At 67.4% G+C, this 11115-nt stretch overlaps 5 protein-coding genes across 5 annotated transcripts in view; 4 read left to right on the forward strand and 1 right to left on the reverse strand.

Moving 5' to 3' along the window:
* The window catches only part of CHLNCDRAFT_57546 (hypothetical protein), a gene marked incomplete at its 3' end in the record, with an annotated part of 2556 nt that extends 1801 nt beyond the window's left edge, over window positions 1-755 (forward strand). The window contains exons 5-6 of the mRNA XM_005848701.1: window positions 253-358; window positions 549-755. Coding sequence (XP_005848763.1) covers window positions 253-358; window positions 549-755 — 313 coding nt within the window. The remainder of the gene's footprint in view (window positions 1-252; window positions 359-548) is intronic.
* Window positions 756-1442: 687 nt separating this feature from the next.
* On the reverse strand, window positions 1443-2465 carry CHLNCDRAFT_51665 (hypothetical protein; the record flags this gene model as incomplete). The annotated part of the gene is made up of 4 exons (XM_005848915.1): window positions 1443-1610; window positions 1805-1882; window positions 2067-2240; window positions 2373-2465. The coding sequence occupies 4 exons, from the start codon at window positions 2463-2465 to the stop codon at window positions 1443-1445; spliced, it is 513 nt and encodes a 170-aa protein (XP_005848977.1).
* Window positions 2466-3874: 1409 nt separating this feature from the next.
* On the forward strand, window positions 3875-5621 carry CHLNCDRAFT_144512 (hypothetical protein; the record flags this gene model as incomplete). Its single annotated transcript, XM_005848702.1, has 4 exons — window positions 3875-4078; window positions 4273-4478; window positions 4653-5287; window positions 5398-5621. The coding sequence occupies 4 exons, from the start codon at window positions 3875-3877 to the stop codon at window positions 5619-5621; spliced, it is 1269 nt and encodes a 422-aa protein (XP_005848764.1).
* A 748-nt stretch (window positions 5622-6369) lies between these two features.
* Window positions 6370-7363, forward strand: CHLNCDRAFT_144513 (hypothetical protein; the record flags this gene model as incomplete). Its single annotated transcript, XM_005848703.1, has 4 exons — window positions 6370-6396; window positions 6672-6731; window positions 6933-7040; window positions 7241-7363. 4 exons carry the CDS (start codon window positions 6370-6372, stop codon window positions 7361-7363), a joined length of 318 nt encoding a protein of 105 aa, XP_005848765.1.
* Window positions 7364-7452: 89 nt separating this feature from the next.
* On the forward strand, window positions 7453-10155 carry CHLNCDRAFT_144514 (hypothetical protein; the record flags this gene model as incomplete). The annotated part of the gene is made up of 4 exons (XM_005848704.1): window positions 7453-8131; window positions 8311-8389; window positions 8607-9236; window positions 9369-10155. The coding sequence occupies 4 exons, from the start codon at window positions 7453-7455 to the stop codon at window positions 10153-10155; spliced, it is 2175 nt and encodes a 724-aa protein (XP_005848766.1).
* Between the last annotated feature and the right edge of the window lie 960 nt (window positions 10156-11115).

Raw genomic sequence — 11115 nt, forward strand, 5'->3', positions numbered from 1 at the left:
TCGACAACAGGTGGGGCGGCTGTTGGGTGGGGGCTGGGCGGTGGGTGGGCGGGCTGGGGGCTGGGCGGGGGAGCGGCTGGGTGGTGGGCGGTGTGCGGGGCGCCTGAGTGTGCGGGGGGCCTGCTGCTGGTGCGCTGTGCCAGCGGGTTTGGCGGGGCGGGTAGGCTCCGCCGCCGCTGCTGCCCGCCAGTGAGGCCAGCTCCGCCGCCGCCTGCCCCGCCGCTCACCTGGCGCACGCGCTGCCCCGCGCAGCGGTCGGTCGGAGGGGACGGCGGAGGTGATTTTCGAGGATGCGGGGCACGCGGAGCGCGCGATGCGCAAGTACAACAACGTGCAGCTGGATGGCAACGCGATGCAGGTGGGCGGGGGGCCGGGAGGGAGGCAGGGGGCTCGGTGGGTGGGCTGGACGTGCAGTGTGGCGGCTTGCTGGCTTGGCCTGAGTGGCTGGCACCTCTTCGCCGCACCCCTGCCTGCCCCCTAGACACGACCCCACACGCACACACGCAGCGTCCTCACCCCCCGCACACCCGCTGCGCCCGCCCCCGCAGATCGAGCTGATCCCGCAGGCGGCGCCCAGCGCGGGCGGCGGCGCCGGCGGCCCCCGCACCCTCAGCAGCGGCATCCGCATCAGCGGCGAGCGCGGCGGCACGCGCATGGTGCAGCTGACGCGCCACTTCCAGCAGGCGGCGGGCGGCGCCACGCGCGTGCGCGGCCGCGGCAGCGTGCGCAGCGGCGTGATGGCCATGCAGGAGTGAGGCGGCGGTCGCATTCCTGGGCATGTAGCAGGAATGCGCGGCACGCCATCCACACAGTGCGGCATCGTGACGCGGGCCGGCGGCAGCCGGCCTGACCCCTAGAGCATCTTCCAGCCCAGCCCAGCCCAGCGCTGTGCATCCTGCTGGCCGGGCAGCGAGTGTTTGCCCGCTCTGTCAACGCTCCTCCTCCCTTCTTTACTGGCCCCTGCATGCGCCCATGCTCCATTGGCCCACATGGTTTCGCTCCTGTCCTTCATTTCCTCAATCTCAACCGCTCCTCCCTCACAGTATGACCATGTTGTGCAACACACCATGACAGCAGTGGCGTGGATGCATGCTGTGGTTTAGGGCAGGTGGTGGCTTAGGCAAAGGGCTGCGCCCCTCTCGTAAAAAAAGAAGAGAAGAAAATAGATGAGATGCAGTATGAGATGACAAAGATGAGTTTGCCACAAGCCGCTGCTGGATGCGGGTAGGCTTTTGCAGCCTTGAACGGCACCGAAAATACATACATCGCACTTAAAAGGCGACAGGCGAGGCTGCCAGCGCGCGGCGCCTGCTGCCGGGCTCTTGGTTGGCTTGGGATCCAGTGTTCGAGATCAGGGTTTCATTTGGGTGGTGGTGAAGGGGCACAGGGAACATGAGCGCAGCTCTCCGCTCTTCAGGTGCGCAAACGCTCCAGCCGGGAGGCTACGACGACCCGGCTGGCCCGCCGCTGCCGCTGCCGCTGCCGCTGCCGCCGCCGCCCTCTGGCGGCGCATCCAGCTGGAACACATTCTCCAGGTACAGGTTGGCCATCCAGCGGCCCGTGCCCTGTACCTCCAGGCGGGCGTGGTCCCGCCGATACTTGCCCCGCACCTGCGCCAGGCAGGCAGGCAGGTGCGCGCCGCAATCAGGCAGGCAGGCAGGCAGGCAGGCAATGCTGCGACGCCAGCCGGCTGAATGGCCCCAGCAGCAGGAGCACCAGGCTGAACCACAGCGGCGGCTGCGGTGGGCGGCCAGCACCAGGCGAGCGGGGCTGCTTGCTGCACAGGGGAGGCTGGCTTGCCCACCAGCTTGAACTGCAGCACCACAGACTGCACAACATAGCTGGAGCCAGCGATCTCGACCTGGTCCCCGTTGTGGGTGTTCTGCGGCGGCGGCGGCACGTGGGGAAGCAATCACCAGGCAGGAGCACCGGGAACAGTGTGGCAGGTACATGCGGCGCCAGGCAGGCCAGCGCCGGCACGGCAGCCCCGGCACGGCAGCCAGGCATCGCGGGGTGGCAGGGCTGCCGGCCAGCGCTGCCAGCAGCACGATTTCCCGGCGGCGCACCGGCGGCAGCGCGTGGATGCCGAGCGAGCGGCTGGGCGGCGACATGTCTTCCACCTCGAACAGGCCCGGCTGCCGCGCCTTCTTTCGCCGGCCGCCCTGCCTGCCGCCCGGCAGCCACCGGTGGGGGTCGCCCTCGCCGCTGCCGCCGCTGCTGCTGCCTGCGCGGCCGCCCAGCTGCAGGCGGGGAGAAGGCAGGAAGGGCGTTGGCGAGGGAGCGGCGGGGATCCGGCGCCACGCCTTGCGTCCCGCCGGCTTGCCCCTGGGCGCGCTGGAGGAGCTGCCTGATCGACGAGGGAGAGACCTCACCTCCGCCGCTGGTCGCAGCCTGCGAAAGCCCTGCTGCGCACCACCGCCTCGCCTCTGCAGCTGCCAGCTGCTGCGGTGCGTGGCTGAAAGCATGGTTCGTGGCGCTGCAAAGGGTGCGCAGGGAGCGAGCAAACGATGACACCCGGTGCGGTCAAGCTGCTTGGAGAAGAGAAGTGCTGCCGAGGCTCAGAGGGGAGTGGACATCCGAATCTGAGGGCTGCAAGCGCCTCTGCCTTCATGGAGCGGCTTTCCTGGGCGCAATGCCGGCACCCCCGGGCGCCGGCGGCTTGGGGCATCCTCCCTGTTGAACCAGTCCGCCATCGACATGCAGCATCTTTTGACGCATTAATGCATTCACATGACACTAGAACCAATGAAGGAGAGGCACATGGCTTCTCACAGAAGGGAGTGACTCACCATCAAGCGGCGATCGTCACAAGCTGAGAGGCGGGGTCGCTGCTGCCTGGCACTGGCACCTCTTCCTAAACATACAGCAGCACGCCACAATCATCATGGCGCAGCTGCCGTCATCTGTGCAGTTGGATGATGCTGGCGGTGGCGGCAACGCCCTTGCCGGTCAGAAGGCACATCCTCAGACATGACTGTTCATGAGCCTTTACCGCCCAGATGACACACAACCTCTCTGACTTGTGGTTATGTCATTGCATGTGGTACCCCTACTGAAGGCTAGTGGGAACACTGTGATGGATGCATCTCACGATCCACAGATGGGCAGATGCTGCGCACCGCCGACTCGGATTCAGTACAACACAACACAACACAACGCAACGCAACACAACACAACACAACACAACACAACACAACACAACACAACACAACACAACACAACACAACACAACACAACACAACACAACACAACACAACACAACACAACACAACACAACACAACACAACACAACACAACACAACACAACACAACACAACACAACCACAACACAACACAACCACAACACAACACAACAGTAGTGCACGGGTACTTAACAAGTGCCTGCTCCCTTTGGGTCTCGCTTTTGCATGCTCGCGCATTTCTGAGTTGTTCAGCTGGTCCTGGTGACCAGCAGCGTTGTTCCGGTGAGCGGGAGCCGGCACTGCGCGCCCCGAGACAGCCCGCCCGCTGCCCACCTGCTGTGGGCGGTGCTCGCTTGTTTGCTTGCTTGCGACACGTTTGCGGCCCTGCTGCCTGCAACGGACGCTGGGGGTCTGGCCGTTAGTGGGCGCCTTGCCTCGAGCTCCTGCTGAGGCTGGCCTCCCCTGGCCTGCCTTGGGACTTGCTTGCCGCAACCCGGCACGTGCAAGGCATGGGGAGGCCCCAGAAGGCTGCCTGCAAACTGCACATCTGTGGGAACCTGCTGAAGAAGTTGCTCCTTGCCCTGCAGGGCAGAATGTCGAGCCCCCGGACCGCTTCTCTGGGCGAATGGTTGCGAGACACGACCGGCAGCGCTCGAAACAACGCTTGGACCAGCGGCAGCGCCGCCCTGACAATGCAACGCTCGCCGCCCACCCCCCAGGCCTTGGCTGACACGGTCGTTGGGCCGTCGCCCACTGATTTCCCCAGCCTGCGGGAGCTTGCGGGAGGCCCAGCACCTTCCCCACCAGCCACGCCCGGCAGTGGCGCCGTCGACGAGTCCTTCCGAATTGTGGATACCGACTCCGGGCTCGCTGCCTTGCTGGCCTTGTTTCCCGAGGTGAGTTTGCACATTGCGACAGTTTGTAGGTGCTGAATGGGCAGTCCTCGGGGCCCGCAAGCGGGCTGGCCAAACAGTCAGGGCAGCAGCGGCACCTGGCCTGCAAGCATTGCTTTACCGAGCCTCCTTTCCCTCGTGACGCGTTGCCTTGCCTAGCCTGCCGCCTAAAGCCCTACCAACCCTGCTCCCCTCAGGCGGACGTAGGGATTCTTAATTTCTTGCTTGTCGATGCGTCTGGTGACGTGTCGGTGGCAGAGGCAGCCTATCGGCGCTCGCTGGCTGCTGAGCGCGGTGGACCCCAGCCTGCTAGCGCGCCCTTGCCCCTGGTCCCTGCCACCGTGCCCATGCCCATCCCGCTGTCGGACCTCAACCCACCGCGCCTTGAGGATGAGCCTGACAGGTCGGCAAGCTGCCCGCCAGCTGGCCGCGGGTGGCGCCCTTCTCATGGGCAGCCTGCATCTGCGTTGTGCGAGTGGGCCGCTGCGTGCTTGTTGTAACAGCTTTGGTGCCCTTGCTGCCATGTCCCGCATGCACCCTCACACCGCCGCTCCCGCGCCGTCTGCTCCCGCGCCAGGCCTTCCTGGGAGGGCTGGAGCTCCCAGCCCCAGCCGGCAGATGAGGGCGGCATGGCCATCTGGGGTGCTGAGAATGTGCCCCCACCCCACCACCTGTGCCACAACAACGCTTTCTCTATACTCTCCGACGAGGCGGGTATGAATCTGGACGGGCCTCCCTCGCTGGCCGAAGGCTGGGAGTGGCCTGCCGCCCAGGCGGCTGCCTACCCGCTGGCGCCGGCATCCCTGCCCCAGGTCCCGCCGCCGGGCCGGGTGTCCTCGCCGCCGCTCCGCCCGCTCCGCGACGAGGCCGCCAGGCGGGAGGAGGCTGCGCTCCGCGCCGCCGCCAGCCAGGCGTTTGTGGCTCACAGGCAGGCCATCTCCGACCTCCAGGCCCAGTCGGGCGCCTATCGCCAGCTGGCGATCGATACGCGCCGCATGGGGCGCCTGGCCGAGGCCGCCCAGCACGAGCGGCTGGCCAGGGAGGCCCAGGAGGCGGCCAGGCGCAGGCGGGAGGCTGCCTGCCGCGACGCCTTCCGCCGCAACAACCAGGGCTCCACTCTGAAGATGGAGGGCATCGATTTGCACGACCAGACAGGCGCGAGCTGGGCGGAGTGCTGCCGACCGCATGTGGCTGCCAGCTGGGCGGCCTGCTGTTGAGCGCCTGTGTCTGCACCGCTACGTCCGCCACTTGGCGTGCGCGTGCCGCACCTCGCCTCGCCCGCTCCCTGCCCAACCCTGCCCCTGCCTCCCCGCCTGGTGCAGTGGCTGATGCCGTGCGCGAGGCAGACAAGGTGCTTGCCAAGGCTGCAATAATGCTGGATATTTACGAGCGCGTCGAGGTGCAGCTGATCACGGGCCGCGGCGCGCACAGCGTGGACGGCGTGGCCAGGGTGCGGGAGGCCGTAGAGGAGCACCTCTGCCAGCGTGGCATCCCTTACGCCGTGCACAACGCTGGCGGCATGCTGGTGGCGTCTCTGACCGCTTGACAGCCAAGCCTCCGCCTGGAGGCAACCGGCTCCCTGTGCCGGCTGGTCGTTGGGCGCGGTGTGAGCGGCTGCTTGGATTTGAAGCACCGCTCTGCGCCCAATCCGCCGGAGGGAGTTTAGAGGACACAGTGCGCGTCCTTTTGCAGCGCACAGTGCGTGGGATTGAACCTGCTGCTGCACGCTCTGTATGAAGAATTGCCAGCGGGCGGGTGTGCACACATGGGGACAGAACCCCGCACACCCACCGCTGTTGCGCCCCTTATCCTGCACAGAGGCAGCAGCCTGAAAACGCTAACCTTTTTGCTCAACCGACTGGCGCCCCTTTAATGCCAGCAACGGTTTGCATCTGTTTTCATGCGGGGCGCCGAGCGTCGCCGCTTGGCGTCACTGCCGTGGCGTTGTCCTGCTTCCTTGCCGCCTACGCTGCCTGCTTCTCCTTTGAGGCTTGCAGTGTTTACTATTAATATCGGCAGACTTGTAAATACTATCTATTTGACCATGTAGAGGTGGGAGTGCAGATGCAGACACAGCGGGATTTTCTCCTCGAGAGAGCTGCACTCGCGTGCGGCGTCGCCAGCGCGCTTCGCCCGCTGCGCCATTTGGATGAACAGCCTTCCTCGTTGACGCTGGAGCATCCCTGACACCTCCATCAATTTGCATCGCTTGTAAAGAGCCATTTCATCATTGCTGAGCTGAAGAGCTGCACTTGAATCGCAGAGAGTGCGGAGGGCCGGGCGCAGCTCGCACGATGGCGGGCGCGGCAGACTGCCTGCAAGTCGCGCCGAACAAGCTATGTTTCGGCGTGGTGGCGGGCATACCATCCTCTTGTGAAATGACTCTGCAGGTTTGCAACTTGTGTCCACAGTCTTGTTTGGCCGGCCTGGGGGCTGCCACAGCGTCCGGCACAATTCAGCAACAGCTCTGAATGGCGAGGCAGCGCGCCGCCACCCATGGCAGCGGGCGGTGGCGGCCGCTCCAGCGGCCGCCCGCCTGCCCCGCCTGCTCCCCGCAGCTTACTCCCCATGCACCCTGTGATCACTGTGCCTTCAGAACCCCAGCGACGAGCGTATCGCATTCAAAGTCAAGACCACCGCGCCGCAGAGCTACTCGGTGCGTTCGCCGCTGGCGCCGCCTGAGCGGTGTGCCGCATGTTGCGGCTGCGCCCAGCTGCTCCCAGCTGCTGCCGCACCCTGCCGCCTGTGGCGCCCGTCCAGATCTCTCGAGTGACTGCTGACGCCCTGCTTGCCGCTGCGGTCCCCTCGCTGCATGGCCTCACTCGATGTGGCCTTGTGTTGCGTCTACTCTCCGCAGGTGAAGCCCGCTGCCAGGGTGCTGGAGCCGGGGGCCACCTGCCAGCTGGCGGTCACCATGGCGGCGCTGAGCCCAAAGAAGCTGCCCGAGAGCGTCGCAGAGTGCAAGGTGGGGGGCAGAGGGGTGCCTGAGGGAGGTGGCAGCTGGCTCGTGCCGGGCAGTCGCGGCCGCCCGAGGGACACGTCAGCCGGCGCGTGGCATGCCGCTGTCGGCTGTCGCCGGCTGCCTCCGCCTCCCTCGGGCCACTGGCGATGTGCGCGTGCCTGAGCCTCCTGCGCGTGCCCCTCTGCCTGCCCACCCCTTTGCAGGACCGATTCTTGGTGGAGGCGATGGTGGTGGGGCGGGAGGTGACTGAGGCAACCTCCCTGCTGTTCAAGGCCAACCCCAAGGCCGTCAGGCAAGCGCCGCCAGTGCTGCGGCAGCCCGATTAAAGACCTGTAGCCGTAGGGGTTGCCTGGCGTGGCGCGCTGCGGCCCGACCATTGCTGCGTCTGCCTGCTGCTGCCACCTCACCGTTGCGCATGCTGCTGGCCTGCTCCCGGCGCCGCAGCGGCACCAAGCTGAAGGTTGTGGTGTTTGGCAAGAAGGCCGGCGGCGGCGGAGCAGCGGCTGGTGCAGCTCCTGCCACGCAGCGCCCCTCGTCCGGTCATGCTGCAAAGAAGGCCATAACCCCACAGGCACCGGCTGCCAGCAAACCAGCAGCGCAGGGGACCATCAAAGGCAGCAGCAAGGCCCCGGCAGCAAAGCAGCAGGCCCAGCAGGCGTCCAGAGCGGTGCCACCGGCGCCAGCAGCCGCGGCCAAGGCGTCACCAGGCAGTGGGTTCCAGCACCTGCCAGGAGCCTCCCGGCTGGCCAAGGCGGCCCCCGCGCCCGCGCCTGCAGCGGTGCCTGCCGACGTTCTCGCCATGTTTCAGGCCGAGCCAGCGGCGACAGGAGTGGCAGAGGTCGCACCCGCAGCGGCGGCGCCAGCCGCGGCTGCCGCCGCCGCCAAGTTCTCTTCCTCTCTGCGCAGCAAGATGGCCAAGCTGCAGCAGCAGCAGAAGAAGAAGGACAGTGCTGCGGCGGAAGCAGCGGCCCCGGCGCCACCCGCTGCGCCTGCAGAGCCAGCTGAGGAGGCAGCACCGGAGGGCGAGGAGCTGGACGGCGGCCAGTATGTGGGGCAGGCAATTAAGAAGCGCTTTGGCAGCCGCTTCTTTCAAGGTGGGCTGCTCTTGTTGTGCCCGGCGCCTGGCTGCCTCCCCCCACCCTGCTGCCGCATGAACTTGCCTTCCTGTGCTTTGTTGCGGCTGCTCACGTGTGCTGCGAGTGCGCCATCGCCCGCTGCCTCCGCCTTTCCACCGGTTCCATGCCGTACCGCACTGCCTGCGCCGGTACTGCAGGCAGCGTGCTGCGGTACGAGCGGGACGAGAGCGGCGGCGCCGAGGACTGGTGGCTCGTCAAGTATGATGATTCGGATGAGTGAGCGGCAGCTGGGGCGCTGCATGGAGAGAAGCCAGTCTGCTGCGGTTGCGGTCCCGCGCAGGGCTGTGCTCGTTGCTGTCACAGTTTCAAGGAAAGGCCGTGGACCCCGCCCTACCCAGCTTTGCCTGCACTTGATGCCGCCATCCTCCCCGCCGCCACGTTTCTAAGCAGTTGTGTTGTGTGCCTGCTGCGTGTGTGATATGGCTGGCTGCAGGGAGCATGTCGACTTTGCTGAGCTGGAAAGAATCCTGGTGGTCAAGCCCAGCAAGCGGCGGCAGCAGCAGCAGCAGCAGCCATCGCATCAGGCCCCACGCCGGGCTGCAGCGCTGCCACGAGGGGAGGCGCGGCAGGGCTCGTCAGCGCTGGTGTCGCATCACACCGAGCTGGCGCCAGCTGGCGGCGGCGCCGCAGCCGCAGCAGCAGAGGACACCGCCGCGACATCCGAGCCCGGGCGCCTCACGGCCACAGCCAAGGCGGGGTCGGCGGCAGCAGCAGGGGCGCCGGTTACCGCTGGGCGGCGGGCTGGCAAGGGCGGCCGCATGAGCGGCATTCTGCAGCACCAGCAGCAGCAGTCCCAGCCTCCTGCCCAGAAGGTCCCAGCCGCAGACAGCCCCAGCCCGCCGGCCCAGCCGTCGCCTGCAGCCTCACCTGACGAAGCACAGCCAGGCTCGGCAGCAGGGTCGCCGCCAGAGAGGGCAGGCCCGCCCAGCAGGGTCGGCAGCGGCGGCCAGGCTGCCGCCACTGGCGGCGGATTGGCAGGCAAAAGGCTACGTGCGGCGCTACTGAAGCGGCGGCGGGAGGTGGAGGAGGAGGAGGAGGAGGAGCAGGGTAATGAGGACAGCAGGTGGGCAGCATGGCCTGCCACCGTGCAGGCCCTGTGCTGCCATGTGTTCAGCCAGCCAGGAGGACAGGGGCGCCTGCCCGCACACCCTTGCTTCTCACCTGCCTTCTGCTCCCCTGCCCCGCCTGACCGCAGCTTGGCCGAAGCGCCCTCTCCTCAGGCTCGGGAGGAGGAGCAGAGCGATGAGGAGGTGGAGGAGGCTGAGGAGGAAAGCAGCGATGATGAGGAGGAGGCTGAGGGGGAGAGCGATGAGGAGGAGGGCAGTGATCCCGACTTTGAAATGGAGGAGGAAGATCTGCTGCCTGAGGAGGTGGAGGAGCAACGCCACTTCCACGCCCTGTCTGGCGGCAGCTCCGGCGCCGGCAGCGACCCGCGCGCGGCCCCACTCGGCCGGCGCCGCAGCACCGCCGCGGCCGCCGCCGCTGGCGCTGCGGCCGCTCCTGGCCGCGGCGCGCAGGTGAAGCAGGAGCCGGGGACGCGGCAGGCGCGGCGGCGCGGCGGTATGGGCGGTACGGGAGGTACCAGCGGCTCTTTGGACGATGTCATCGACCTGCTGTCCGACAGCGAGGACGTGCAGCCCGCTGCCGCGCGCGGGCAGCAGCAGCAGCAGCTGGCGCCGCGCACCAAGGCCGCGCCGCGCGGCGGGCCGCGCACGCTGCGCCTGAGCTTCCGCTCCGCGGGGGGGCCGGAGGGCGCGCCAGGCGCCGCCGCCGAGCAGCGCCTGGCAGTGCTGCGCATCCGCAGCCACAGGCTGCTGCAGGACGCAATGGTGGAGGTGGCGGCGGCGTGCCTGGCGGGTGGCGGCGAGGAGAGTGTGGACCGCCTCACCTTTTGGTTGGGCACGATGCAGCTGAGGCCAGAGCAGACGCCTCGCGCTGCGCGCTTGCACGACGGCGACTGCATCGACGTGCGCCTCGCGTGACGCCTTCGCTGTGCCTCCTGTTTCGGCCTGGCGTGGTTGCATCCTGCCATGTTTTTTCCTTGTCTGTAACGCCATGCTCCGACGGCCAGAAGGGCAACGTTGCAGGGTGGCAGTGGCAGTGGCAGCAGCCTGCCAGCTTGCAACCATGCTGCGGGTGCCCGCCATGGCTGGGGTGGGCGGTGTGGCCCAGCTCTGCAGCGCCCTCTCCCGACCCCCCCGGCCACTCTCCGGCCTCCGGGATGTCCTGAGGTCCGCCAGCAACGCGGCAGGCGACGTAGCTCCCTGCTGCGACTGACCACAGCGGGCGCCGGCGCACAAAAGAGGGCGCCACCGCCGCTGGCACCTCATTCTCCCACTCCTCGCCGCAGCTCTCCTGCTGTTTGTGAGGACTCCCCCGACAACCGCTTGTGCCCTGTGTGCCTCGTTGCCCACAGCCCTGCCTCCCACCAAGATGGCCACCTCCGCAACCCTCTCCCTCGCCTCGGCACGCCTGGCCTCCCCCGCAGGTGAGTGCACCAGTCTGCAGCGTGACGGGAAGCCCCGCACCTCGCCGCCTCCTCGCATGCTTGCAACGCGGCTGCCCATCTCACCATGCACCCTTTGCCCCACCCCTCCCTGTCACCTGCAGCCCACCTCAAGCTGCGGCTGATGTCGTGGAATGATGGCCAAGCCCTGCAGGCCAAGGTGAGGCAGGGCTGTGTGTGGGCGCGGGTGCCGCAGCCGCCGCCGCTCGCCAACGCCGCCAACCGACCCTGTGCCGCCAACCGCCAGCAGTGGACTGCCTGCTGCCATGCTCTGCTCCTGCCAGCGTCTGGCTCCTGGCCCTGAATTCTGAAGCATATCTTTGTCCCTTTACGTCTTACTGTCTAGACCCTATCTCACCACTCACCGCTCCTGCCGCTCCCTCCACCCCTGCAGACAGCCCTGGCGGCCCTCTTCTCCCGCACCCCAAGCTTTGAA

Source organism: Chlorella variabilis (genome assembly GCF_000147415.1).
Source record: "Chlorella variabilis unplaced genomic scaffold CHLNCscaffold_7, whole genome shotgun sequence".
Taxonomy (NCBI): Eukaryota; Viridiplantae; Chlorophyta; class Trebouxiophyceae; order Chlorellales; family Chlorellaceae; genus Chlorella; species Chlorella variabilis.